The sequence below is a fragment of the Oncorhynchus clarkii genome, chromosome 6 (assembly GCF_045791955.1).
Source record: "Oncorhynchus clarkii lewisi isolate Uvic-CL-2024 chromosome 6, UVic_Ocla_1.0, whole genome shotgun sequence".
NCBI lineage: Eukaryota > Metazoa > Chordata > Actinopteri > Salmoniformes > Salmonidae > Oncorhynchus > Oncorhynchus clarkii.
Genome location: NC_092152.1, coordinates 69767717 through 69794910, shown reverse-complemented (window position 1 = coordinate 69794910; position 27194 = coordinate 69767717). Strand labels below are relative to the sequence as shown.

General features: G+C 41.9%; 1 protein-coding gene across 1 annotated transcript in view; it reads left to right on the top strand.

The window, feature by feature from the left end:
* The window catches only part of LOC139411535 (synaptotagmin IXa), a 41484-nt gene extending 16042 nt beyond the window's left edge, over nucleotides 1–25442 (top strand). The window contains exons 4-7 of the mRNA XM_071158009.1: nucleotides 18475–18595; nucleotides 18907–19078; nucleotides 20977–21106; nucleotides 22882–25442. Coding sequence (XP_071014110.1) covers nucleotides 18475–18595; nucleotides 18907–19078; nucleotides 20977–21106; nucleotides 22882–22950 — 492 coding nt within the window. The 3' untranslated portion in view covers nucleotides 22951–25442. The remainder of the gene's footprint in view (nucleotides 1–18474; nucleotides 18596–18906; nucleotides 19079–20976; nucleotides 21107–22881) is intronic.
* The last annotated feature ends 1752 nt before the right edge of the window (nucleotides 25443–27194 follow it).

The following is a 27194-nucleotide window of genomic DNA, read 5'->3' as shown; positions in this document are numbered from 1 at the left end:
TTAGGCCGACTATAAGACCCAAGCCCTTCCTTAGGCCGACTATAAGGCTGGTTCAACTGCAATGTGTGTCTTTTATATCCTGGAGATTTTATGATATCATTACATTTTATATTTATTTATTGTTGTTGTTTAAAAAAAATGATTGCTGTTTTTTTTCATTTCATTTTATTACAACCAATCTTATTGGAATGATTCACCTGTCTGGTTTAATGGTTACAATGTCTGTGGCTGCAATGCAACTTCTGCAGATGTGTGAATGGGACCTGATCTGTAAGATGGATCCGATTATGTTCATAAATCATAGGCCGATTTGGGAGCAGTATGACGGTGAATGGACATTCTCCCTTTCGCTCTATATTGGATCTTTGTCCAGCTACTGTGAAAAGTTACGATGTTCCGTTAAACCCTCCATAGTCTTCTTTGTTTTAATATTGTATGGCCACGGGGAGAAATGATGGTACCTGTAAGTGTGACATAGCCTATTTAAAACAAGTTGTTATTTAATTTAGTTTAGAATTTAATTATAATTATGTGTTCTATTTTTAGGCTTTATCAATAATGAATTTAATCTTGCTTATTGACAATATTTGGCATGTCCCTGCTCAGCCATAAAGCAATTTACAGTAGGCCTAGCCCCTATATCATTGTGAATGCTTTTGAATCCAAGCAATAACTTAGAACAATGTAGACTGCAAATGGGTTCAAGTTAACGCGTTTAGCAAAGATAGGTCTACATTTAGTTCTTTCGTTTTTGTAAGCTATTTAACAAGCTTTAATGGACTAACATTGGAATTGGAGTTGATTCCAAGGCAATACATAAAATACAGTAAAAACACAACTTGAAGCAATCACATATTTCACCAGGGAGTACGTTCAGGGAGCACGCCAAGTCTCAACACACCCATAACCTGTTTATTCATCAAAACACAGCCCTTTCGCACCAACGCCAGCAAGTGCGCCGATAATTGTGATAGTGATAACAGCAAAACTATTTTGGACACACCACTGAACCTATAGTGCTACCTCATGCGCTTAGATATACCATTGCATTAGGTTTGTTAAAATAGAGCCCAATGTGTTTCATTTGTGGGAGAAATAAGTTGGCAGGAGACATCTGACAGTGAAGACCTAGTTGAAGTCGGAGGTTTACGGACAACTTAGCCAAATACATTTAAACTCATTGTTTTTCACAATTCCTGACATTTAATCCTAGTAAAAATTCCCTGTTTTACGTCAGTTAGGATCACCACTTTATCTTAAGAATGTGAAATGTCAGAATAATAGTAGAGAGAATGATTTATTTCAGCTATTATTTCTTTCATCACATTCCCAGTGTGTCAGAAGTTTACATACACTCAATTAGTATTTGGTAGCATTTTCTTTAAATTGTTTAACTTGGGTCAAATGTTTTGGGTAGTCTCCACAAGCTTCCCACATTAAGTTGGGTGAATTTTGTGCCATTCCTCCTGACAGAGCTGGTGTAACTGAGTCAGGTTTGTAGGCCTCCTTGCTCGCACACACTTTTTCAGTTCTGCCCACAAATGTTCTATGGGATTGAGGTCAGGGCTTTGTGATGGCCACTCCAATACTTTGACTTTGTTGTCCGTAAGCCATTTTGCCACAACTTTGGAAGTATGCTTGGGGTCATTGTCCATTTGGCTGACCCATTTGCGACCAAGCTTTAACTTCCTGACTGATGTCTTGAGATGTTGCTTCAATATATCCACATAATTTTCCTTCCTCATGACGCCATCTATTTTGTAAAGTGCACCAGTCCCTGCTGCAGCAAAGCACCCCCACCTCATGATGCTGCCACCCCCGTGATTCGTGGTTGGGATGGTGTTCTTCGGCTTGCAAGCATCCCCCTTTTTCCTCCAAACATAACAATGGTCATTATAGCCAAACAGTTCTATTTCTGTTTCATCAGACCAGAGGACATTTCTCCAAAAAGTACGATCTTTGTCCCCATGTGCTGTTGCAAACCGTAGTCTGGCTTTTTTATTGTGGTTTTGGAGCAGTGGCTTCTTCCTTGCTGAGCGGCCTTTCAGGTTATGTCGACATAGGACTCATTTTACTGTGGATATAGATCATTTTGTACCTGTTTCCCCCAGCATCTTCACAAGGTCCTTTGTTGTTGATTTGCACTTTTCACACCAAAGTACGTTCATCTCTAGGAGACAGAAGCCGTCTCCTTCCTGAGCGATATGACGGTTGCATTGTCCCATGGTGTTTATACTTGCGTACTATTGTTTGTATCGATGGACGTTGTACCTTCAGGCATTTGGAAATTGCTCCCAAGGATGAACCAGACGTGTGGAGGTCTACAATTTTTTTCTGAGGTCTTCGCTGATTTATTTTGATTTTCCAATGATGTCAAGCAAAAAGGCACTGAGTTTGAAGGTAGGCCTTGAAATACATCCACAGGTACTCCTCCAATTGACTCAAATGATGTCAATTAGCCTGTCAGAAGATTCTAAAGCCATTACATAATATTCTGGAATTTCCCAAGCTATTTAAAGGCACAGTCAACTTAGCGTATGTAAACTTCTGACCCACTGGAATTATGATACAGTGAATTATAAGTCAAATCATCTGTCTCTAAACAATTGTTTGACTAATTACTTGTGTCATGCACAAAGTAGGTGTCCTAACCAACTTGCCAAAACTATAGTTTGTTAACAAGATGTTTGTGGAGTGGTTGAAAAACAAGTTTTAATTAATGACTCCAAAGTAGGTGTACGTAAACATCTGACTTCAACTGTACCCAAGAAAAAGTGTTGTAACGTGGAGAAAACAAAAATGACTGCTAGCCAGCTCACTGAGCTGACAGTTGGGGAGAAATTAGTGGAGTTAGCTTGTGCGTGGAGTGAATGGATCTCCACTTTTTCAAAGAGGATTTATTTTATGATGACTTTGTTCTGTCTTACTGTAGTTCTGGTGCTGGTGAAAATAATGTTTCTTCAACCTGGAGTATGGTATCAGATCATTGTTACTAGACTGAGCCTAATGAGAGACTCTGATGTATTATTCTGACAGGTCTGGGGCAATATGAAGTTCATATATTTGGGCAGATATTTAAATACCTAGTCTTGGAATCCCACAAAGGAAAATAGGAGTCATTAATCCATATGGTGCAAACATGTTATTAAATTGAGTCTAATTTCAGTTAGCTTACATATCATTGTGTTTCTCCTCAGATTTTGCCTACACATATGTGACTGGTTACAGGATCCTATGCATTTGACGCTAGTTCCTACTTCAAAAGAGAGCCGTTTGAAGAAAATTAATATAGGAAGAAATACAGGATTCTTCCAGGCTAGCCATGATTGGCTGAGATAGTGGAGGGGCTGGAAATGCCGAGAGATGAGTCCTTATTGGTGTGTCATGTCACAGGCTTCTGTGTAAAAATGAATGGGGGCTCCCCTGGTCAGTATATAGATAATCTTTTCTATAACATATTTTTGGGACTATATAGCTTTTTTTTATTTACCCTTTATTTAACTAGGCAAGTCAGTTAAGAACAAATTCTTCTTTACAATGACGCCATACCCCGGCCAAACCCTAACCCGGATGACGCTGGGACAATTGTGCGCTGCCCTATGGGACTCCCAATCACGGCCAGTTTGATACAGCCAGGAATCAAACCAGGGTCTGTAGTTACGCCTTTAGCACTGAGACGCAGTGCCTTAGACCGCTGCGCCACTCGGGAGAAGAGATAAAAAATGAATAGGAAAAGAGACAAAAAATAAAATAAGAAGTCATTTGTAAAAATAAAAAAAAACACCACCAAAATGGGCAGGTGCTCCAGCACCCCTAGGTGCTCTACCTGTACACGTGCTTGCTAGTATCTCATCTCTCAGTAGTGAAGCATTGTCTCCTTCAGGAAGATAACTCATAATCACTTTCTCTGCATTGTTCCATCCAGTGCACCCTGGTGAAGGACACAGGCATTTCCATTAGTATTAGCATTAAGCACTAATCTTCCCAATTCACCCCATCTCAGCTCCTTTCCACCAGGTCCTAACCTCATTCAGCAGAGCTAAATGGGCCCATGGTGATGATGCCTGAGGTCATCAGGAATGAGTGCTCATCACAGTGCCGCGTAAATTAGACAACTGACAGCTCAGTGTGTGTTTGTGTGATGGAAAGTTCAGTGTGTGTGTGTGTAAAAATACACTACCATTCAAAAGCAGCCAACAAGTGCTAAGCGTATGTGGGAACTCCTTCAAGACTGAAAAGCATTCCAGGTGAAGTTGCTTGAGAGAAGGCCAAAAGTGTGCAAAGCTGTCATCAAGGCAAAGGGTGGCTACTTTGAAGAATCTCAAATTTAAAACACATTTTAATTTGTTTAACACTTTTTTGGTTACTACATGATTCCATATGTGTTATTTCATAGTTTGAATGTCTTCACTATTATTCTACAATGTAGAAAATAGTCAAAATAAAGAAAAACCCTGGCATGAGTAGTTGTGTCCAAACTTCTGACTGGTACTGTATGTCTGTCACTCTTAGGGCTGGCACAACTACAAGTACTGTATAACCTTGTAACCGACAGTTATGGATGAAGACCATGAAAATAAAAGAACTGTCTTAAGAAAAAACAAGATGGGATGGGACAGCTGGGCATTTTTGCGGTCGAGTCAATTTCTGCTGGAACATTTTTGTTTATTTTTTATTTCACCTTTATTTAACCAGGTAGGCCAGTTGAGAACAAGTTCTCATTTACAACTGCGACCTGGCCAAGATAAAGCATAGCAGTGTGACAAAAACAACAACACAGTTACACATAAACAAACGTACAGTCAATAACAGAATATAAATGTCTAGGTACAGTGTGTGCTAATGTAGTAAGGAGGTAAGGCAATAAATAGGCTGTATTGGCGAAGTAATTACAATTTAGCATTAACACTGGAGTGAATAGATGTGCAGATGATGATGTGCAAGTAGAGATACTGGGGTGCAAAAGAGCAAAAAGATAACAATATGGGGATGAGGTAGTTGGGTGGGCTATTTACAGATTGTCTGTGTACAGGTGCAGTGATCTGTAAGCTGCTCTGACAGCTGGTGCTTATAGTTAGTGAGGGAGATGTAAGTCTCCAGTTTCAGTGACTTTTGCAATTCGTTCCAGTCATTGGCAGCAGAGAACTGGAAGTAAAGGAGGCCAAAGGAGGTGTTGGCTTTGGGGATGGCGAGAGACATACACCTGCTGAGATAAGGTGGAGATTTACCTAGCAAAGACTTATAGATGACCTGGAGGCAGTGGGTTTGGACTCTACAACGTGAATAAATATTGTTGCTCCTTGCTGAAACAAGCAAGGTGTTGTAGCAAACAAGTATTTGGTTGCTTAGGCAATGCCACCCTTCCTGCAGCAGCACATGCAGTCGAGGAGAGGAGAAAATGTGCATGTACATTTAAAAATGAAAAATGAAGTTCTCTCTACTTTTTTCTGTAGACTGCTGTCTCCTGCAATTTTTTATATGACACTCTCCAACCACTTCTCCCCATTATGTCTTCTTAGAATAGAGATGTTTAATCATCTCCTCACAGCAATCCTTTTCAAAGCTGTGTAAGATCAGACAGACCTGTCTTGTTGTGGACAATCACAGGTAGGCCCTGTCTTCAGTGATCTCATTGATGGACCAGCGCTTTTCTCAGTGTGTGAGTGTGTGAGCTACAGTAGCTGTGACCATTGATCCTGTCTGTGTTTTTCATGTCACATGGAACTGGCATTTATCAGAGCTCTGCCCTCCCATTGATTATAAAATATGATTCATATTATTCCAGGGAGGTCAGTGCTGAATCAATGAGGCGTAGCTGATGAAGAGAAAACCCTCACACACACTGATATATGATGACATTTGTCACAGAGGATTTAACACCCACTCAGAGCATTCCTGTACACACAGGTTTGCGATACAGTCACAGAGCAAGGAAAGCATGCAAATGTTGACTGCATGCATAATAATAATTCATGAGCCGGTTATTCTGTCCTCTGTGTTGGGGTTCAGGTGATTCTGTGTCTTTAATAGTGATACAAGTATTGTAGTTTGTCTGAACAGCGACCATTTTGACTTTCATGAGTTTGGAACCCAGGTGACCTGACTCTAGGTGACTCATTATTCCTTCAGGATGACTGTGTTAGAGCCCTGTGCCCTGTTGCATGGAGAATAATAGGGATAGCTAATGACCTGCCTTTCCCTTCAACCCATATCAATGGAACTCAAAGGCACTTAGACCAGGGGTGGTCAATCCTACTCTGGCCCTGGCTGTCGACTTTTGTTCCAGCCAATGTGGGTGGTTGGATAGTGTAAGTCAGGGCTGGCCAGCCCTACTCCTGCGAAGCTACATAGACTTTTCAGACTTTTCCAGTACTGATTCAACCAATGCCCTGCTGAATCCTGTGTTAGTGCTGGGCTACATTCACATAGAGATCTTTTATTGAGGCCCTGGGGTTTTGGATGTAAAGGTTGGGCTTCAGAGTGTACTCAGTGGTAATTATCTGAATGCAGGCCCTCTGCTGCCTTGTTAACATCAGCCGTCCTCTCCTGTCCCCTCTCCTACTCTGCTCTCTCTCTCTCTTCACTGCTCTGCTCTCCTCTCCCCTCCACTGCTATCTTCTTGTCTCACATAATTGGTTGTCTAACATATTGGCCACATGTGTGCGTGTGTCTGACTGTCTCAGTGTGTTTTAATTGGATGCTCTGTGACACAACTGAACCCTACCTCCATCCCCTCACCTCTTCTGCCTCCTCTCTCTCACCTCCCTCCTCCCCTCAGCTCTACCTCCTTCGCCTCCACCTCACCTGTCTGGTAATCAGGCAATTGGTTCTCTCTCTCTCTGGGTGATGACGGTGTACCCACCATCTCTGATGAGCTCTACTTTAACCATGAATACTAATGTTCGACTAAATAATAATATGAATACACTCTTATAAAAAACAGTTCTACCTGGAACCAAAAAGGGTTCTAACTGGAATCCCAAAATATATTTTTTCTAAGAGTGTACAGTTGGACACAATGAGGGTGGTAATAGGCTGGGCAGAGAAATACAAGTATATAGTGGAGGGCAGACAGTGTAGGTAGTAATTAATAAATGGCCACTCATATTGGGTCTTTGATAAGTTTAATTAGACTTCAAATGTATTTGCCACTTTGATCCAGCCATTATTTAGGAATATGACCTAAATAATGTTCCAGTGGGGGGGTGTCTGGTAACATGGGTCATTAGCTCTTAGTGTGTCTATATTTGGGAAGGACAAAAATATCAGTCTCAAGCTCATGGTATTTCATTTGACAGCAGGCACATAATTGAGAGCAGTGGTATTTGGATGTGTGTGTGTGTGTGCATGTGTGTGTGTGTGTGTGGGAGTGTGAGTGTACATGCATGTGCCACATGTGCTTCTGTGCATGTTTATGTTTGAATACACATAGCAGGATGGAAGGCTTCATTTCAGAGGGGAGTGACCTAAATCTCGGCTGTCAGTGAGAGGGAGGCAGCTTTGACAGGTTGACACAGAGATGGTGATGGCATCCATTAATCACTAGAGCCTGTCTAGGGCTGGACCGGGCCTCCCACTAAGTCTGGAGCCCCAGCAACAACAGGGAGCAGCCCTACCCAAGACCAAGAAATCATACATCCCTCATGACTAAGACCAGGAGTTTTCCTGGCCATGTAACCTGACCAGGAAAAACTCTGGGCCTAGTTATAGCCTGTAAGTTATACATTTATAGATTTTTGTCTTCATATTTTATTTCCACAATGATATTACAATTGGATTGCAGTAGTCTTGTTTGTGTTGAGCTGCCTGTGGTTAGCATTCCTTAGCCTGAGGGCACATGAAGCTCTCTGGAACAGATCAAACCCAATCCAAACCACATGATATCTGTCTAAGATGCTCTGTCAAGCTAAGGACCCTGGGACTAAACACCTCCTTCTGCAACTGGATCCTGGACTTCCTGACTGGCCGCCCCCAGGTGGTAAGGCTAGGTAACAACACATCCGCCACTCTGATCCTCAACAAGGGGGCCCCTCTGGGGTGCAAGCTCAGTCCCCTCCTGTGCTCCCTGTTAACTCACGACTGCATGGACAGGCACGACTCCAAGACTATCATTAAGTTGCGTACAACAACCTCTCCCTCAACATGATCAAAACAAAGGAGATGATTGTGGACTACAAGAAAAGGAGGACCGAGCACGCCCCCATTCTCATCAACGGGGCTGTAGTGGAACAGTGGAGTATCTCTAGCTACAGTATATTATGTACACTTGGGTTAACCGCTCACTGTGTACTGTGACATGAATACACCTGATGAGGGGGCTTGAACCAGAGATCCTCCAGTTATAAGTAACGCATTACCTTCAAAGCTGTCATGTAATCCAGTCAGAGTCTGGACCCAGTGAAAAATGTCAGAGCACACTTATATTATCATAGATCAGAAGAAACAAAGAAACCTGACAGGACTACTCTCTAGTGTCTATAACACTCTGTGTCCACCCAATATATTCTATCTTCCCTCTCTCTGAACCACTAGTCAAGGGGAAAAGAGAAAGAACAAAAAACAGAGTGAGATGAAGGGTGAGATAGTATGAAACAACCCCGCTGAAGTGTTACTGAGAAAGAGGGAGGAGTGTGTCTCATAGAGCTGACAAGATCATTCATCTCTCCCTTCTTTCACAACCTGAGGCAATCAGATCCACATCTCCTCACATAGCTGACAGAATCACACAGGCGGATCCTCACTGACCAGCTGTATCAGTGCTCGGTATGATGGGGAAGATATACATGGGGACGGAATGTTATTCTTTACAACATGCCAGTTGCACTGAAATATCACAGCTATTGTAAGTTAACAACACGCCTCAATTACTTTGGAAATGTAGCAGTTTCTCTGAAATGGAACAGTTATTGTAAGATAGCAACTTGCCTTGAATGACAAAATAACTCCTCATCCCTTTCATCATTAGCTAGACACAGTTGTATTGTTCAATGTTATTTTCACAGCCTTTCAGATCTGTTGTAACCTGCTGTTATGTTTACCAGCTGCGTGTTAACTTTGAATATGTGTAGACAGAGTGTGTGTTACTACTGCACTCTGATACCACTGCACACCAAACATAGACGAAGTTGATGACAGTCATGGCTCCCGAAATAGTAGAGCAGTGATGTTGTTCAAATGACATCCCAGAAAGCGTCAGAGAAACAGTGAAAAGTACAGTTTTATTTGTAGCTTGGCCTATTTCGAGTACGTCAAACAACACATTGATGGTTGGTGGATATAAAGTCTGAGATCTTTGATAGGCTGATGAAGAATTTGTGCTAGGATATAATCAGTGCCACCTATTGAGGTTAGCATAGGGCTAACGTGTGCCATATTATCTGATGGGACCAGCTGTAACTTACCGTTCTGTAATGTGCAAGTAAATAAACCATTTTAATTGGCTGATACGCATTTTGTGCTGGAGAACCTGTTTATATTTAAATGGTTCCTTGTGGTCGCAAGTTGCACCCTGTGTGTTTGCACTTATGTGATGAGCATTGCTATTATGATTTTCTAACAGTGAAAATAAGTAATACAAATCCATCTTTATTGGAGGAATAGCCTTGATAAGGCTAGATTGTGGTTGCCATTTAAAGACAATCCAAGGTGGTTGTGGGGAACGTGACCTGTTTCTCTCCTTCAGGTTCTCTACAATCCTTTAGTGGTTGTCTCAACCAAGTCTGGCCTTCTGTTGTTTGCCAATGCATACTTTTACATTTTAGTCATTGAGCAGACACTTATCCAGAGCAATTTGGGTTAAGGGACAGATTTCTCACTTGGTTGCCTCGGGGATTTGAACCAGCAACCTTATGGTTCCATGCCCAATGCTCTTAAGCGCTAGGCTACCTGCCACACTGCACACGCATACACGCACGAGGACAGGAATGCGCACACACACACACACACATATACACACACACACACACACTAACACACATACATACACGAACACACACACAAAACCAATATCCGCTTAGTTGACGTATAACTGATTGTTAGGCTCGCGGGAGAGCAGCCCTGCTGGTTATAGAGGGGTGTTTGCTTATCTGCTGCAATATTGGCCATTTGTCAAAATCACGGCACAGCATAGGCTTCTATTGATGGTGAATGCAGAGTCATTGTTATAAATCAAGCAGAGACAGCTTGCCTGTATAACTGACTGGGTGCTATTTCAGGTTTGTGTTCTTCTGCTCAGGGAAGATGCAGCACCAAGGAGGCAGCAGCATTGTCACATTGTAATGATTTAGAGCTATGAGCACACAATAAGAAGACGTCTCTGACAAACACAGGATCCAGTACACTTGTTGTTTGTCTCTAGTGTGAAGGGCCTATACAGTTCAATGGAAGTGCAGCTACTGTATATTCCACATCTGTGCTGAGGCCATGACCATAGAAGAAATCATTTTATATGTAATTCTGATGTTCTGAAACAAAGAGGTATGACTGCAGGACTCACTTAGCTTCTTCTATGCAGAGTAGTAGCTACTGTAAGTAGATTATGTTACCTGAAACCATGGCTATTTCTTTGATCATTGGCGTTAGCAGTGTATTGTCTCTACGAGGCTGTACTTTAGCTGGGATGTGTAAAGCCAGTGAGATTTGGGCCTGTGAGGCGACGTGATGACCAGAGACTCTCAGTGGAGCACAGTCGTCACCTTCTCCTACACCCGCTGTTGCCTCCTACACCTACTGTCACCCCCTTCCCACCGTGCCCTCTTAAAATGCAATTTCCTGCTGGCGAAGGCCCTACTGGGGGTCCCCGGGTGCCTGGGACACGGAGCTAACCCTTCTCATCCTGCTTGCACCCCTGAGCAACCTGATAGGAAGACAATTAGGGAGAGGCGTGTAAATGTCACAGGACGCAGGGACCTCATTACAGAACACCACAGGGGGTTCTGGGAGAAAACAAACACCCCCCCCATCGGGCATGGTAGACGGCAGAGAGAGACCAGCAGAACGCACTGCTATTAACAGTCTGAGGGGCATTCTGTTTGTGTTCACTAATCTAGTTTGGGAAGGAGAAAGTAATTGAAAAAAAAAATGCTTCCGAGTTTTTTGATGGAGTGCAAGGCTGCATACGCATCAAGATGCCTTAGGAATGCCTAGTGGTATTCATTAGTAGGACTACAGTACTATATACAGTGGTTCCACCTTTAAAAGTTGACAGCTTACACCGCGGAACTTAGAGGTCATTTGTGGTTTAGTACGTTACCCTGCATCACCACTTCATTGCTCCAGACCAGCGCAAGGGGGAGTTAGAGCACTGATTATGCTTTTGGGTCCTACTGTGTCTCTAACTGACAATGAATCTGCGACTTAAACCTAAATAGAAACTGATAATTGTGCACAATTTCAGTATTACTTAACTAAAACTGTTGTTACGCTAAGGTTTTTTATTTGTAATTTTTTTTTAGGATTATTTTGCTCTTACTGTAGTACTGTAGGCCACTCCCGGCCAGTCATGTTGTACAGCACCTGAGTGGTGCAATGGTCTAAGACACTGCATAGCAGAACAAGCTGTGTTACTACAGATGCTGGTTCAATACCTGAGTTGTCCTTGACTGGGAAACCCATGAGATGACTGTAGGGTTTAGGTTTTTCTCCATCTAAAAACAGAAACAAATCATTCTAAATAACAAACTGGCTTTATTTACAAATTATAAATTAGCCCCATTAGCCCCATGTTCAAGAATGGCCTTTTTCTCACTCATTTTACATTATTTGAAAATGAAATAATCTCCAAAATATTGTTCTTTTTTAAACAAAGCGATTATTATTATTATTAATTTAGAATTATATAAAATCCTGTTGCATATCCTCACATGTATATATTATTAACCCTGTTATTAGCAGGACAATATATATTGTTCATGGCTCCCGAGTGGCGCACAATGGGACTGCCTTGCAGTTCTACAGCTGTATCTACTGAAAGAGTGCAAGGTTCAAGGCACGAGGGCAGGGGGCACGGGATGGGCCGCAGAGCCGCGCACAGAAGACCTACCTAGCCCATGGGGAAGAGGGTGGACCCCCACCCTGCCACACTGGCAACATTTTAAGGGGCATTGCATTTATAATGGCGCTGACTAGGGAAACGTTCTCGCTGTTCTGTTCTTAGTGCCAGTCTGCAGGTTCACACTGAAATGATGTAACTAATAATGACATCTTTATGCTTTCATTGATAAAATAATAATAAAAATATTCTTTCAAAAGGCTGATGTTTAGTTAGTTGGATAGTTGGATCCATAACGAATTACTATGGGAATAAATATCGCTGAATTACAGAAATATCCTCCAATCCTCTATATGTAATTATTGGCGGAGAGTCATGTCATATTTTTCGATTTACTGTAGGTCTACCGTAGGCGACTTGAGTCTCACTAGTGTTGAGTAATGTGCTGTTAAAATTGTTGTAGGTCTTATTTATTTAAAGAGTATATTGAAGTTAGATGCAATAGCCTACAACTATTTTAGCACAGTTTTGCACTGCTCTGAGACAAGCATGGGGACTGGTCTTGATAAATCAATGACCTTCCGGCCCCGACAAAGATGGCCGCCTCGCTTTGTGTTCCTAGGAAACTAAGCAGTATTTTTTTTATTTTTATGTGTGTTATTTCTTACATTGTTACCCCAGGTAATCTTAGGTTTTATTACATACAGTCGGGAGGAACTATTGGAAATAAGAGCAAGAGCAACGTCAACTCACCAACATTACGACCAGGAATACGACTTTCCCGATGCGTATCCTCTGTTTGGCCTACCACCCAGGACAATGGATCGGATCCCAACCGGCGACCCAAAACAACGATGCCGTAGAAGGGGCAGACGGAGCGGTCTTCTGGTCAGGCTCTGTAGACGGGCACATCGCACACCTCTCCCGAGCATACTACTCGCCAATGTCCAGTCTCTTGACAACAAGGTAGAAGAAATCCGAGCAAGGGTTGCCTTCCAGAGAGACATCAGAGATTGTAACGTTCTTTGTTTCACGGAAACATGGCTCACTCGAGACACGCTATCTGAGTTGGTTGAAACCAGCCACCTGGTTTCTTCACGCATCGCGCCGACAGAAACAAGCATCTCTCTGGTAAGAAGAAGGGCGGGGGGTATGCCTTATGATTAACGAGACGTGGTGTGATCATAACAACATACAGGAAATCAAGTCATTTTGTTCACCTGACTTAGAATTCCTCACAATCAAATGCCGACCGCATTATCTACCAAGAGAAGTCTCTTCGATCATAATCACAGTCGTGTATATTCCCCCCAAGCAGGCACATCGACGGCCTTGGAAGAACTTCATTGGACTCTATGTAAACTGAAAACCACATATCCTGAGGCTGCATTTATTGTAGCCGGGGATTTTAACAAGGATAATCTGAAAAAAAGGCTCCCCAAATTCTAGCAGCATATCGATTGTGCTACCAGGGCTGGTAAAACCCTAGACCACTGTTATTCTAACTTTCACAACACATATAAGGCCCTCCCCCACCCTCCTTTCGGAAAAGCTGACCGTGACTCCATTTTGTTGCTCCCAGCCTATAGACAGAAACTAAAACAGGAAGCACCCGCACTCAGGTCTGTTCAACGCTGGTCCAACCAATCGGATTCCACGCTTCAAGATTGCTTCGATCATGTGGACTGGGATATATTCCACATTGCGGCGAACAACAACATTGACGAAAACGCTGATTCGGTGTGCAAGTTTATTAACAAGTGCATCGGTGATGTTGTACCCACAGCATCTATTAAAACATTCCCCAACCAGAAACCGTTGATGAATGGCAGCATTCGCGCACAACTGAACACGAGAACCACTGCTTTTAATCAGGGCAAGGTGACCGGAAACATGACCGAATACAAACAGTGTAGCTATTCCCTCAGCCAAGCAATCAAACAAGCTAAGCGTCAGTACAGAGACAAAGTGGAGTTGCAATTCAACGGCTCAGACGCGAGAGGTATGTGGCAGGGTCTACAGTCAATCACGGACTACAAAAGAAAAACCAGCCCCGATGCAGATCACGATGCCTTGCTCCCAGACAGACTAAACAACTTTTTTGCTCACTTTGAAGATAATACAGTGCCACTGACACGGCCCTCTACCAAAACCTGAGGGCTCTCCTTCACTGTAGCCAACGTGAGTAAAACATTTAAACGTGATAACCCTCGCAAGGCTGCAGGCCCAGAAGGCATCCCCGGCCACGTCCCCAGAGCATGCGCAGACCAGCTGGCTGGTGTGTTTACAGACATATTCAATCAATCCTTATCCCAGTCTGCTGTTCCCACATGCTTCAAGAGGGCCACCATTGTTCCTGTTCCCAAGAAAGCTAAAGTAACTGAACTAAATGACTACCGCCCTGTAGCACTCACGTCCGTCATCATGAAGTGCTTTGAGAGACTAGTCAAGGACCATATCACCTCCACCCTACCTGACACCCTAGACCCACCGGGCCGCCCCCAAGTGGTGAGGGTAGGTAACAACATCTCCACCCCGCTGATCCTCAACCCTGGGTCCCCACAAGGGTGCATTCTCAGCCATCTCCTGTACTCCCTGTTCACCCATGACTGTGTGGCCATGCACGCCTCCAACTCAATCATCAAGTTTGCAGACGACACTACAATGGTAGGCTTGATTACCAACAACGACGAGACGGCATACAGGGAGGAGGTGAGGGTCCTCGGAGTGTGGTGTCAGGAAAATAACCTCACACTCAACGTCAACAAAACAAAGGAGATGATCGTGGACTTCGGGAAACAGCAGAGGGAGCAGCCCCCTATCTACATTGACGGGACAGTAGTGAAGAGGGTGGAGAGTTTTAAGTTCCTCGGCGTACACATCACGGACAAACTGAAATGCTCCATCCACACAGACAGCGTGGTGAAGAAGGCGCAGCAGCGCCTCTTCAACCTCAGGAGGCTGAAGAATTTTGGCTTGTCACCAAAAGCACTCACAAACTTTTACAGATACAAAATCGAGAGCATCTTGTCGGGCTGTATCACCGCATCTGGTACAGCAGCTGCTCTGCCCATAACCGGAAGGCTCTCCAGCGGGTAGTGAGGTCTGCACAACGCATCACCGGGTGCAAACTACCTGCCCTCCAGGACACCTACACCACCCAATGTCACAGGAAGGCCAAAAAGATAATCAAGGACAACAACCACCCGAGTCACTGCCTGTTCACCCCGTTATCATCCAGAAGGCGAGGTCAGTAAAGCTGGGACCGAGAGACTGAAAAACAGCTTCTATCTCAAGGCCATCAGACTGTTGAACAGCCATAACTAACATTGAGTGGCTGCTGCCAACACACTGACTCAACTCCAGCCACTTTAATAATGGAAAAATTGATGTAATCAATTTATCACTAGCCACTTTATATTATATAATGTTTACTTACCCTACATTACTCATCTCATATGTTTAAACTGTACTGTCTACCATCTACTGCATCTTGCCATCTTGATGTAATGTATCACTAGCCACTTTAAACAATGCCACTTCATATAATGTTTTCATACCCTACATTACTCATCTCATATGTATATACTGTACTCTATACCATCTACTGCATCTTGCCTATGCCGTTCGGCCATCACTGATTTATATATTTTTATGTACATATTCGTGTTCATCATCGGAACTAGAAGCACAAGCATTTTCACTACACTTGCATTAACACCTGCTAACCATGTGTATGTGACAAATACATTTGATTTGATTTGAGATTTTTATTTTCACTGAATCTCCGTTTGGGTATTAGACTAGAATTAGAAAATGAGGGTGTAGAAATGTTATACTCTTACTGTATCCTTTACTTAACTATGCAAGTCAGTTTACAATGACAGCCTACTCCTGCCTCCCTGTCGGGGAATTGAACCCCAGTCTCCCGCGTGCCCGCAGAACACTGCATTTTTTTAGCTAAATAGCCCAGTACAGTACTCCCGACCGTCCGTTGTACAGATAACGGAAACCCAGAGGCTTTTTCATTTTCCTTGGAATAGAAACACCATAATATTAATCAAATTAATCCCAAACTCTAAAAGTAATTGGAAAGGTAGATACAATTATTTGTGACATTGTGGTTACAATAAAGAATGTAAACAAGATGTAAACAATATGCTGTGTTTTAATTTACAGTCGTGATGGACAGCTGGTGGCATTTTGAAAACAGGTTTTCAAACACTTGTAGCATGATTAGCAGGACAATAGACTTTTAATAGCCCGGCTACTGTAGGTGTGAATATCCCCCTACCTGCAATGTATTCGATACTTAAGTACTCTGAGGTATTACATTTCTAACTTAAAACAGCAGTACAATATTTTTTCATCAACATCTTTACACTTTAGTAAATAAAATAATAATAAAAATACTCTTTCAAAATGCTGATGTTTATTTAGTTATGGATCCATAACAAATTACTATGGGAATAAATATCACTGAATGACAGAAATATTGTAACAAAGTTGTTTAATGAAGGTAAACAAATTGTTGCTTACTGAATACTCTTTCAAACACATTGTACACACCATTATGGCTATTTGCAGGGCTATATTTTGTGTAAGTTTGGTAACGTTTTTATGAAACCTTTCATTGGGTTAATCAATTAAAATATTGCATAGAAAGTTATTGCTCTCCCATTAAAATGTTCCAGTGGAATTCTCAGTGTGTCAGAGAAGATCACCAGGAGGAGATCTCACCAACTCTACGGAGTTATTTTCAGAACAGGGTGATAATTGAGCTGTTGCTTTTTACAGCCAAACAGAAGTCTTCTCTCTCGCATAGCATCATTGTTTATTATTGGAAATATGAGAGGGAGTTTTCCAGACCCATGACTGGGAAGCGTTTCAGATATATCTATCCTGACATCTTTGCTATTACACCGTTACCTGTGAGTGAGTTTTTAATTTTTAATTTCATCTTTATGAGTTAGTGATGATACTTATGAGGACATGTCAGTGATGAGTTCTCCTATAAATTAGCAACATATTAGTTATAAAGAGAGTGAGGGAATTTGCCATTGTTAATTTCATAAGAAAAAGCTCTTCCTACCCTTCACCGAAACCAACTAGAGAGTTGCCATGGGATTTTTGGTCAACATGTTGGCTCAAGTCCATGTAAAATCCCAAGGCAATGGTTTGTGCTTGATATGATCAGAGCTTGTTGTGATAGCATTCTATTCCATACTTATTCTAATGATATTGAGGGTAAGAACGATAAGTATCTTGTCCTTGACCGATCCTGACCGTATGTTGATTATTTTGAGATTGTTTATTTAGTGGTTGATATTGTTGTATTGTGTTTCCACCCTGCAGGATACAGTGCTGGATATTGTTATGTTGTGCTTTCACCCTGTAGGATACAGTGGTTGATAGTGTTGTGCTGTGTTTCCACCCTGTAGGATACAGTGGTTGATAGTGTTGTGTTGTGTTGTGTTTCCACCCTGTAGGATAATGTGGTTGATATTGTGGTGTTGTATTGTGTTTCTACCCTGCAGGATAATGTGGTTGATATTGTGGTGTTGTATTGTGTTTCCACCCTGCAGGATAATGTGGTTGATATTGTGGTGTTGTATTGTGTTTCCACCCTGCAGGATAATGTGGTTGATATTGTGGTGTTGTATTGTGTTTCCACCCTGCAGGATAATGTGGTTGATATTGTGGTGTTGTATTGTGTTTCCACCCTGCAGGATAATGTGGTTGATATTGTGGTGTTGTATTGTGTTTCCACCCTGCAGGATAATGTGGTTGATATTGTGGTGTTGTATTGTGTTTCTACCCTGCAGGATAATGTGGTTGATATTGTGGTGTTGTATTGTGTTTCCACCCTGCAGGATAATGTGGTTGATATTGTGGTGTTGTATTGTGTTTCCACCCTGCAGGATAATGTGGTTGATATTGTGGTGTTGTATTGTGTTTCCACCCTGCAGGATAATGTGGTTGATATTGTGGTGTTGTATTGTGTTTCCACCCTGCAGGATAATGTGGTTGATATTGTGGTGTTGTATTGTGTTTCCACCCTGCATGATAATGTGGTTGATATTGAGGTGTTGTATTGTGTTTCCACCCTGCAGGATAATGTGGTTGATATTGTGGTGTTGTCTTGTGTTTCCACCCTACAGGATAATGTGGTTGATATTGTGGTGTTGTATTGTGTTTCCACCCTGCAGGATAATGTGGTTGATATTGAGGTGTTGTATTGTGTTTCCACCCTGCATGATAATGTGGTGTTGTATTGTGTTTCCACCCTGCAGGATAATGTGGTTGATATTGTGGTGTTGTATTGTGTTTCCACCCTGCAGGATAATGTGGTTGATATTGTGGTGTTGTATTGTGTTTCCACCCTGCAGGATAATGTGGTTGATATTGTGGTGTTGTCTTGTGTTTCCACCCTACAGGATAATGTGGTTGATATTGTTGTGTTGTATTGTGTTTCCACCCTGCAGGATAATGTGGACCTGGGAGACCTGATGTTCTCTCTGTGCTACCTGCCCACCGCCGGCAGACTGACCATCACCATGATCAAGGCCAGGAACCTTAAGGCCATGGACATCACTGGGGCATCAGGTAGAAGTCAACACTACCTCACACCATAACAACACTACCACAAAAACACATAATATCTGACTGTGTATTTCTATTCAGCACATCACTATAACACTGTGTGTTTCTATTCAATACTACTTAACATCAACATATGCTGTAGACAACAAAAATAGCACAGCAGACTCTTTCTCAGTCTCTATGTCTCGGTCTTAATCTGTCTCAGTCTGTCTCAGTCTCAGTCTCAGTCTCTCTCTCTCTCTCTCTCTCTCTCTCTCTCTCTTTCTCTTTCTCTCTTTCTCTCTCTCTCTCTTTCTCTCTCTCTCTCTCTCTAGACCCGTATGTGAAGGTCTCTCTAATGTGTGACGGTCGGAGATTAAAGAAGAGGAAGACCTCCACTAAGAGGAACACTCTGAACCCTGTCTACAATGAAGCCATAGTCTTTGATGTCCCCCCAGAGAACATTGACCAGATCGGCCTTATGATCGCCGTCATGGACTATGACCGGTGAGTAAATGAGCTTTAACTCAGAGATCCAGTAGTTGTTAACTCTGTGACTCAGTAGCTTTTAACTCAGTGACTCCATAGCTTTTAACTCAGTGACTCAGTAGCTTTTAACTCAGTAGCTTTTAACTCAGTGACTCAGTAGCTTTTAACTCTGTAGCTTTTAACTCAGTGACTCAGTAGCTTTTAACTCTGTAGCTTTTAACTTAGTGACTCAGTAGCTTTTAACTCAGTGACTCAGTAGCTTTTAACTCTGTAGCTTTTAACTCAGTGACTCAGTAGCTTTTAACTCAGTGACTCAGTAGCTTTTAACTCAGTAGCTTTTAACTCGGTGACTCAGTAGCTTTTAACTCAGTAGCTTTTAACTCAGTGACTCAGTAGCTTTTAACTCAGTAGCTTTTAACTCAGTGACTCAGTAGCTTTTAACTCTGTAGCTTTTAACTCAGTGACTCAGTAGCTTTTAACTCAGTGACTCAGTAGCTTTTATCTCTGTAGCTTTTAACTTAGTGACTCAGTAGCTTTTAACTCAGTGACTCAGTAGTTTTTAACTCAGTAGCTTTTAACTCAGTGACTCAGTAGCTTTTAACTCAGTAGCTTTTAACTCAGTGACTCAGTAGTTTTTAAATTGTGGTTCTTGTGCAGTATATACCTTTGTGCTACTTGTCAGTCTATCAGGCTTTAATAGCCCCTTGAGAGAGTAGGTACCTCCAGTCAAGAAAATACTTATTCAGAATTGATGCAAGGCCTACAGAGGGTTAAAAAGCTTTCAATGCCGATGGGAGTGAAATAGAGAAGGTTACGTTACTCCAGGGCCTCCTATCGTGTGGGTAGCAGTCCAACATCTCCTCGTCTTTATCTTCTTTCTATTCTTTCTCTTATCAATTCTCATTTTAGTACCGCTATGTTTTTCCACCATGGCAAATGTATCATCATTACTGTGAAGGCAGACATATTCACACGATCACCTAGTTTTGCAACACCCACACATAGCACGCGCTACAGCAGGTATATTTCACTGGTCATCCCCAAAGCCAACACCTGCTTTGGCCGCCTTTCCTTCCAGTTCTCTGCTGCCAATGACTGGAACAAATTGCAAAAATCACTGAAGATGGAGACTTATATCTCCCTCTCTAACTATAAGCATCAGCTGTCAGAGCAGCTTACCAATCACTGTACCTGTACACAGCCAATCTGTAAATAGCCCACCCAACTACCTCATCCCCATATTGTTATTTGTCTTTTTGTTCTTTTGCACCCCAGTATCTCTACTTGCACATCACCATCTGCACATCTATCACTCCAGTGTTAATGCTAAATTGTAGTTTTTTCACCTCTATGGCCTATTTATTTCCTTACCTCCCTAATCTTCTACATTTGCACACACTGTACATATATTTTTCTATTGTGTTATTGACTGTACGTTTGTTTATGTGTAACTCTGCTTTATCTTGGCCAGGTCGCAGTTGTAAATGAGAACTTGTTCTCAACTAGCCTACCTGGTTAAATAAAGGTGAAATAAAAATGTAAAAAAAAAAAATGACTGTTCTGTCACACCGTTATTGAAAAGATACTCTCATTCTGTCACATCATGTTGCTCTGTCACACCATTCATACAGACGCAATATGAATGTTCTTTCCTGAGATTTCACATCCCATCATACATTCTGGTTGATGTCCTATTTTTCACTGAATTCACACATTTTCAATTAGACATGTGATTCACTTTTAGATCCACACAGGGTTACTGTAATGCTACTTTAATGTTCTGTCTAAAGTTAGGAATAAACTTGTAGGTTTGTCTTACTACCCAAATAAACGTTAAGTTTAGGTAGAGACAGTACTCCTTCATCTCCTGTCCAAAGTCAGGAGTAATGAAGGCCTCTGTGTGTTTCCTTATCCAGTGTAGGCCATAATGAGGTCATCGGGGTGTGTAAAGTGGGCAACGATGCAGAGCACCTGGGCCGAGACCACTGGAGCGAAATGCTGTCGTACCCACGAAAACCCATCGCCCACTGGCACCCGCTCATAGAGGTAAAGCCGGTGTTCGTTTGTGTGTGTGTGTGTGTGTGCCCACATATGTCTTTGTTTCCAAGTGCAACATTTTCAAGGTCTGTCTCAACTGAAGTAGGTTTGTATTGCATATTGTCAAAATGACCCAAATACCCAACATCATGAAGTTGACTAGTTTGACCTATGTCTGGTGGTTTCAGACTTCAGACGGTAGAGTGTCGTTACCTGCCACAGAAACTCATTCATCAAAATTATCCTTCTCTTTTCTAAGGCCTCATTCTTCTCAATAATCAATACCCTAAGAGGCTCTCAACCTCTCTACCTCCCAGCGCAAAAAAATCCTCCATTGTTAAAAACAACCACAGCTGATAATGCCAATGCTTTCAGCGAGTAGAACTACCTTGATTTTGTTGTTGTTGTTGTTGAGCCAAATCTACTGGGGGAAAATACAATTAAAATCAGACTTTCATGTGTACAGGTGGTTAGTGGTCAAGAATCAAGACCTTTCTACATTTCATTGTAGCTGAACAACGGTATACATACAATAGCTGACATTAATTGGAAAGATATAATAATACATCTATTTTATTATTATTATGGATGATAGATTGAGTGGAGAGGAGTGTTGAGGAGTTGAAGGAGAGAGTGTGTGTGTGACCTGTGCACTCAGCCTTGCGTAATGGCTTTATTGTGTTGGCAACAAAGGAGACTGTCTTCCTTTAGAACACAGCTGAGTGAACCACCAATGTTTAGAGAGGGAGCGAGGGAGAGAAAGAGAGACAGACAGATAGGGAGAGACATACTGCAGATTAAGTGAAAGAGACAGCACGAGAGCAAGAAAAGAGATAGACAGAGAGAGGAGGATTTGAGAAAAGGAACAATTAAGCAGACTATTCTGTTTGCTTCAGGGTTACTTACTTAGTTAGTTACATTATGTGACTATGCTTTGAAATCCTAATTTGAGCCCCCAGGAAAGCACATCTATTATTTAGCAGTCTGCCTCACCAGCCATTCGAATCAATGTTGTTCTGCCTTCACAAGGCCCTCCCCCAAAAAGTCACATATTCAGAACACGCCCGGGACGCAAAAGGACTTCAAACTCAACTATGTTTGTGTGTGTTTGTTTGCTCTGTAACCCATCACTCTCTCCCTCACTCTCTTTCTGTAATGGCTTCTGTCTTTTTGCTTTTAAGCCAGCAAACAAAACAATTACTGTCAAGAAGAACTGACCCTTTCACTGGAAAATAGATCTGACCTCGATGAGATGAAAAGAGAGGAAGACGTTTTTCTGCTTGCTTAACTAACCGATTCTGAGCGGCTAGATTTCTGCAAGCGAAATAATCAATCAAGTGCTTTCATGTTGAAGTGCTGGGAGTTTGAGAGAATCTCTGTTTTCACTACGGGTGTTTTAGAGAGTAGTTCTGTTTGGCAGTCCTCTAAGGAGGATTCAGAGGCAATAAAGATTCTTTCCAAAACAGATTTTAGTTTGGCACAGCTTGTTGCTTATCACCTACAATTAGTGAGAGAGTCTTGAATTTGTGAGCTCTTATTAATGTCTTTAGGTCACAATTGCTGCTATTAAGCTTTAACTACAGTGCAGTGAACTTCACCTACAAACAGAACTCACAATTTAATTGGTTTATCAAAGTAGCATATTTGGTCAATACACTGACCCGAAATGATCTGTTATCTTCATCCCCTTTACAGAATGTCTCTAGGACTACTAATCTACATGTACACAGCTATCTTTATTGGAGGTTTATCTCTCTCATCTCTCTTCTCTCTCTCTCCCACAGTACCAAGGCACCACAGGCGGGAGCCAGGCAGGGTCCTGTAATTCCCTGAAGACTCCTCCGTCTCCGTAAGCTTAACCGTCTGGTCCCTCCCGGAATACGACCACAAGGAGAAGAGGCAGGCGGTCCAGCCCAATCGTAGGAGTACCGTCCTGCTGAGTGGTCGACATACTGTTATACGTCATGACAGTGTGCGGTCGATCTTATGGTTATCAGAGACCAATTATTGTCTGCTCTGTGTCTCTGGGACAGGACGTTTGCATGGGGAGTTAGATTGATTCAGTTGCATGTTGAGTGACCACATAATATGGTTGTTGTCTTTTTATTCAGTCCCAAAAAGAAAATGGATGACAAAAACAACCAGGAGGTTTTAACAGTTTGGTCTAAGCCTGAGTTTGAAGTAACCGTTTTTTTACATTAGTCTTGCTCTACCTGTTTTTAATGGGGTGTGTCTGTATTGCACAGTGTACTTAAAAACAACCAGTCGAACTGACATACATATTTCATTTGGAAACGGTGCATGAGGTCATGGTTTTTGGTGGAATATTTTCTCCTCAGTTTCTTTCGGTTTCTGTTCTTGGAATAGAATGTTCTGTCGCATGATCACATGACATGTGCAGTGGCAGTTCATTTCTTAGACTTAGTACCTGTACGTAAAAATGTCCTTTCAAATGTTATCAATAAATATTTATTGATAAAAACACAGCTGGGTGGTCAATGTTAATATTCCTCACCTGTTGCTATGACAACCGCAGATTATCGTGAGGCGATAAAAGGCAAGTGTAAAACCAGATGGTAATGAAACCTAACATGCCTAATCTGATCCTGTAAATTAATACAATTATTGTGTGTAATTGGGGGACGGTGATTCTATTAAGTTATTACAGTAAGCTAAATGTCAAAATAAAATAGGAAAAGGCACAAACTGAGTGACTGTGAAATACTGTAGAGAGAGGGGGAGAGACGATCAAGACCAGAGAGAAGGGGTATCAAGAGATAGTCATATGAATGACATAAAATAAAAAAAAACAGCGAAATGTGTATGTGTGTGTGTGTGTGTGTGTGTGTGTGTGTGTGTGTGTGTGTGTGTGAGTCTTAAGTGTTTTCTGAGAGATGTAGATGGGGTCTAGTCATTTGTTTTGTACCTTGTCGATGATCCATTGTTTATCTTTACATATTACAAATCCAATAAATGAGATTGCAGCCGAGTGAATAACCATGACAGGAAGAAATGCCTGTATTTGTGAGAAGGTTACTAATGAATCCACATAGAAACCAATGCCAAATGAACATCTGCTCGGAACATTCACAGATTATTTATCATTATGGTTTAGAATAATCTGGATACATGCCTAGTTGCTAACTACTGTTTCACTTTATCAGCTGGGTTTAGCCAATAATACTGTGTGGCTATGCATACCTCTTGGGGATACATGTACTTGTACATTTGAGGCTCTGACAGAATATTGACCCCACTGTTTCCTTCAGTATCATACAGGTTCATCATTTTTAGAGCAAGCTGATTGGCTATCGAACCATTAGCTCCTTATTGCGTAGGCTGCATGTTCTGGGGCTAAATTGGTCCACCGTCGCTCTCCATGGATTAGCTGCCTCCAGTGATGATGAGCTGTGATTTGTCACTGTCAGAGAGGGTGTTTTCAATTAGACATGCCTGCCCCTCACAAAGTGCCAGAAATCAAAGTCTGATGGAGTTGTACCTACTCCATATGCTGTTCTCAGGTCAATTTAGCATGTTCCTCCAAATGGTAAAGTTAGGGATTAGGAGGGTAAACTGATCCTAGATCTGTGCCTGCTACCCGCAGCACTAGAAGTGTGGTGTTCTAATCTAATCAATTGTACCTCGTGTATTGAGCCAGTTTATCAGATATACTGTAGATCAGAAGAGGTCTACCGTGACTGTCTGTTGAATATCCATGTTTCATTATCTGATGCTTTTAGTGATTAATTACTTTATATGTTGAACTCTTCTGGAATGATGGCTGCCATTGTATTGACTTTAGTCATGGGAATTACGTAACGTCTGTTGTAGTATGGACTTTTACCATTTCTGGAAATCACTCTTATGGCTACTGTGAAGGTTACCACATTTACCAGCACGACTTCATAGCTCCATACACATCTATAACAAGCGAACATTGTGTACATTTTAAATATGACAAGATAGAACACTAGGAACTGGAGCCATCTATTTCTTTTTTAGCTGAGCATGTCATCAGCAGTGGTGTAAAGGATTTGAGTAAAAATAATTGAAATTACCACTTAAATATTTTTGACAACTTTTTCTTGACTACATTCCTAAAGAAAATAATGTTCTATTTGTTCCATACATTTTCCCTGACACACAAAATACTAATTACTCCCAAAATACAGTGCTCAGCAGGACAGGAAAATGATCCAATTCACTCACTTATCTAGAGAACATCACTGGTCATCCCTACTGCCTCTGATCTGGCAGACTCACTTAACATACAGTACATGCTTTGTTTGTTAATTATGTCTGAGTGTTGGAGTGTGCCCTGGTTATCCGTAAATAAAATAAAAAACTAGAAAATGATGCTGTCTGGTTTGCTTAATATAAGGAATTTTAAATGATTTATACTTTTACTTTTGATACTTAAGTATATTTACAACCAAATACTTTTGTACTTTTACTGAAGTAGTATTTTCTGTGTGACTTTCACTTTTACGTGAGTAATTTTCTATTAAGGTATCTTTACTTTTAGCATGACAACTGGGTACTTTCCACCACTGGTCATCAGCCGATACATTAACTCCCTGCATATGGGACACTTTAGAAGATGACGCGTGACACCGTTTAGATGATGATGATGATGCAACGTTCGCTGTAAACAGGGCAACTTCCCCGTTCTGTGTAGCCTACAGGATGCTTTGGAAATAGAATTAGGAATTAGAACGCTAGAATGGTTATGAACCTTCTTATGATGGTCTAAAGGGTCAGACATTTTGGTCAGGGAGGTGGTCAAACATGGTTTGCCAGTGCTGTGATAAGATAGTGTAAAACAATGCATTTGAAGATTATCTGCATTGTATGTTTGTTAGCTATAGCCAGACAGTTTTATAGCAATGATTCCATACATTTTTCAAATTATGCCAACATGCCAACATTCCATTTAAACAATGCAGTCAATCCACAGCTATGCACATGATTGAAATCAGTTGATGATAGGATTTAGACAAGTTGTAAATGCAACAAGTAATATTGTATAATATATTAACAAACACAGTTTTCCAAGAAAATAAAAATGTTGACATTTCAGGGTCTGTTTACATATATTTTAGAGGCTATTTATACCAAAAATTGGTATAAAAAGTATTTAGAATTATACAACAATATTCTGGGGTTACAACTGCCCTATCCAATTTGGACAAGAGGAATACCTATGTAAGAATAATGTTCATCGACTACAGCTCAGCATTCAACACCATAGTACCCTCCAAGATAATCATTAAGCTGGAGGCCCTGGATATCAACCCCGCCCTGCAATTGGGTTCTGGACTTTCTGACTGGCCACCCCCAAGTGGTGAAGGTAAGAAACAACATCTCCACCCCACTGACCCTCAACACTGGGACCCCACAAGAGTGCGTGCTCAGCCCCCTCCTGTACTCCCTGTTCACCCACGACTGTGTGGCCATGCATGCCTCCAACTCAATCATCAAGTTTGAGATGACACAACAGTAGTGGGCTTGATTACCAACAACGACGAGACAGCCTACAGGGAGGAGGAGAGGGCACTCGGAGTGTGGTGTCAGGAAAACAACCTCTCACTCAACATCAACAAACTAAAGGAGATGATTGTGGACTTCAGGAAACAACAGAGGGCGCACCCTCCAATCCACATGAAGGGACAGTAGTGGAGAAGGTGGAAAGTTTTAAGTTCCTCTGCGTACACATCACAGACAAACTGAAATGGTCCACCAACACAGACAGTGTGGTGAAGAAGGCACAACAGCGCCTCTTCAACCAAAATCTGGCTTGTCACCTAAAACCCTGACAAACTTTTACAGATGAGAGCAATTGAGAGCATCCTATCGGGCTGTATCTCCCCCTGGTAGGGAAACTGCACCGCCCTCAACCACAAGTCTCTCCAGAGGATGGTGCGGTCTGCACAACGCATCACCTGGGGCAAATTGCCTGCCCTCCAGGACATCTACAGCACCCGATGTCACAGGAAGGCCAAAAAGATCATCAAGGACAATAACCACCCGAGCCACTGCCTGTTCACCCCGCTAGCATCCAGAAGGAGAGGTCAGTATAGGTGCATCAAAGCTGGGA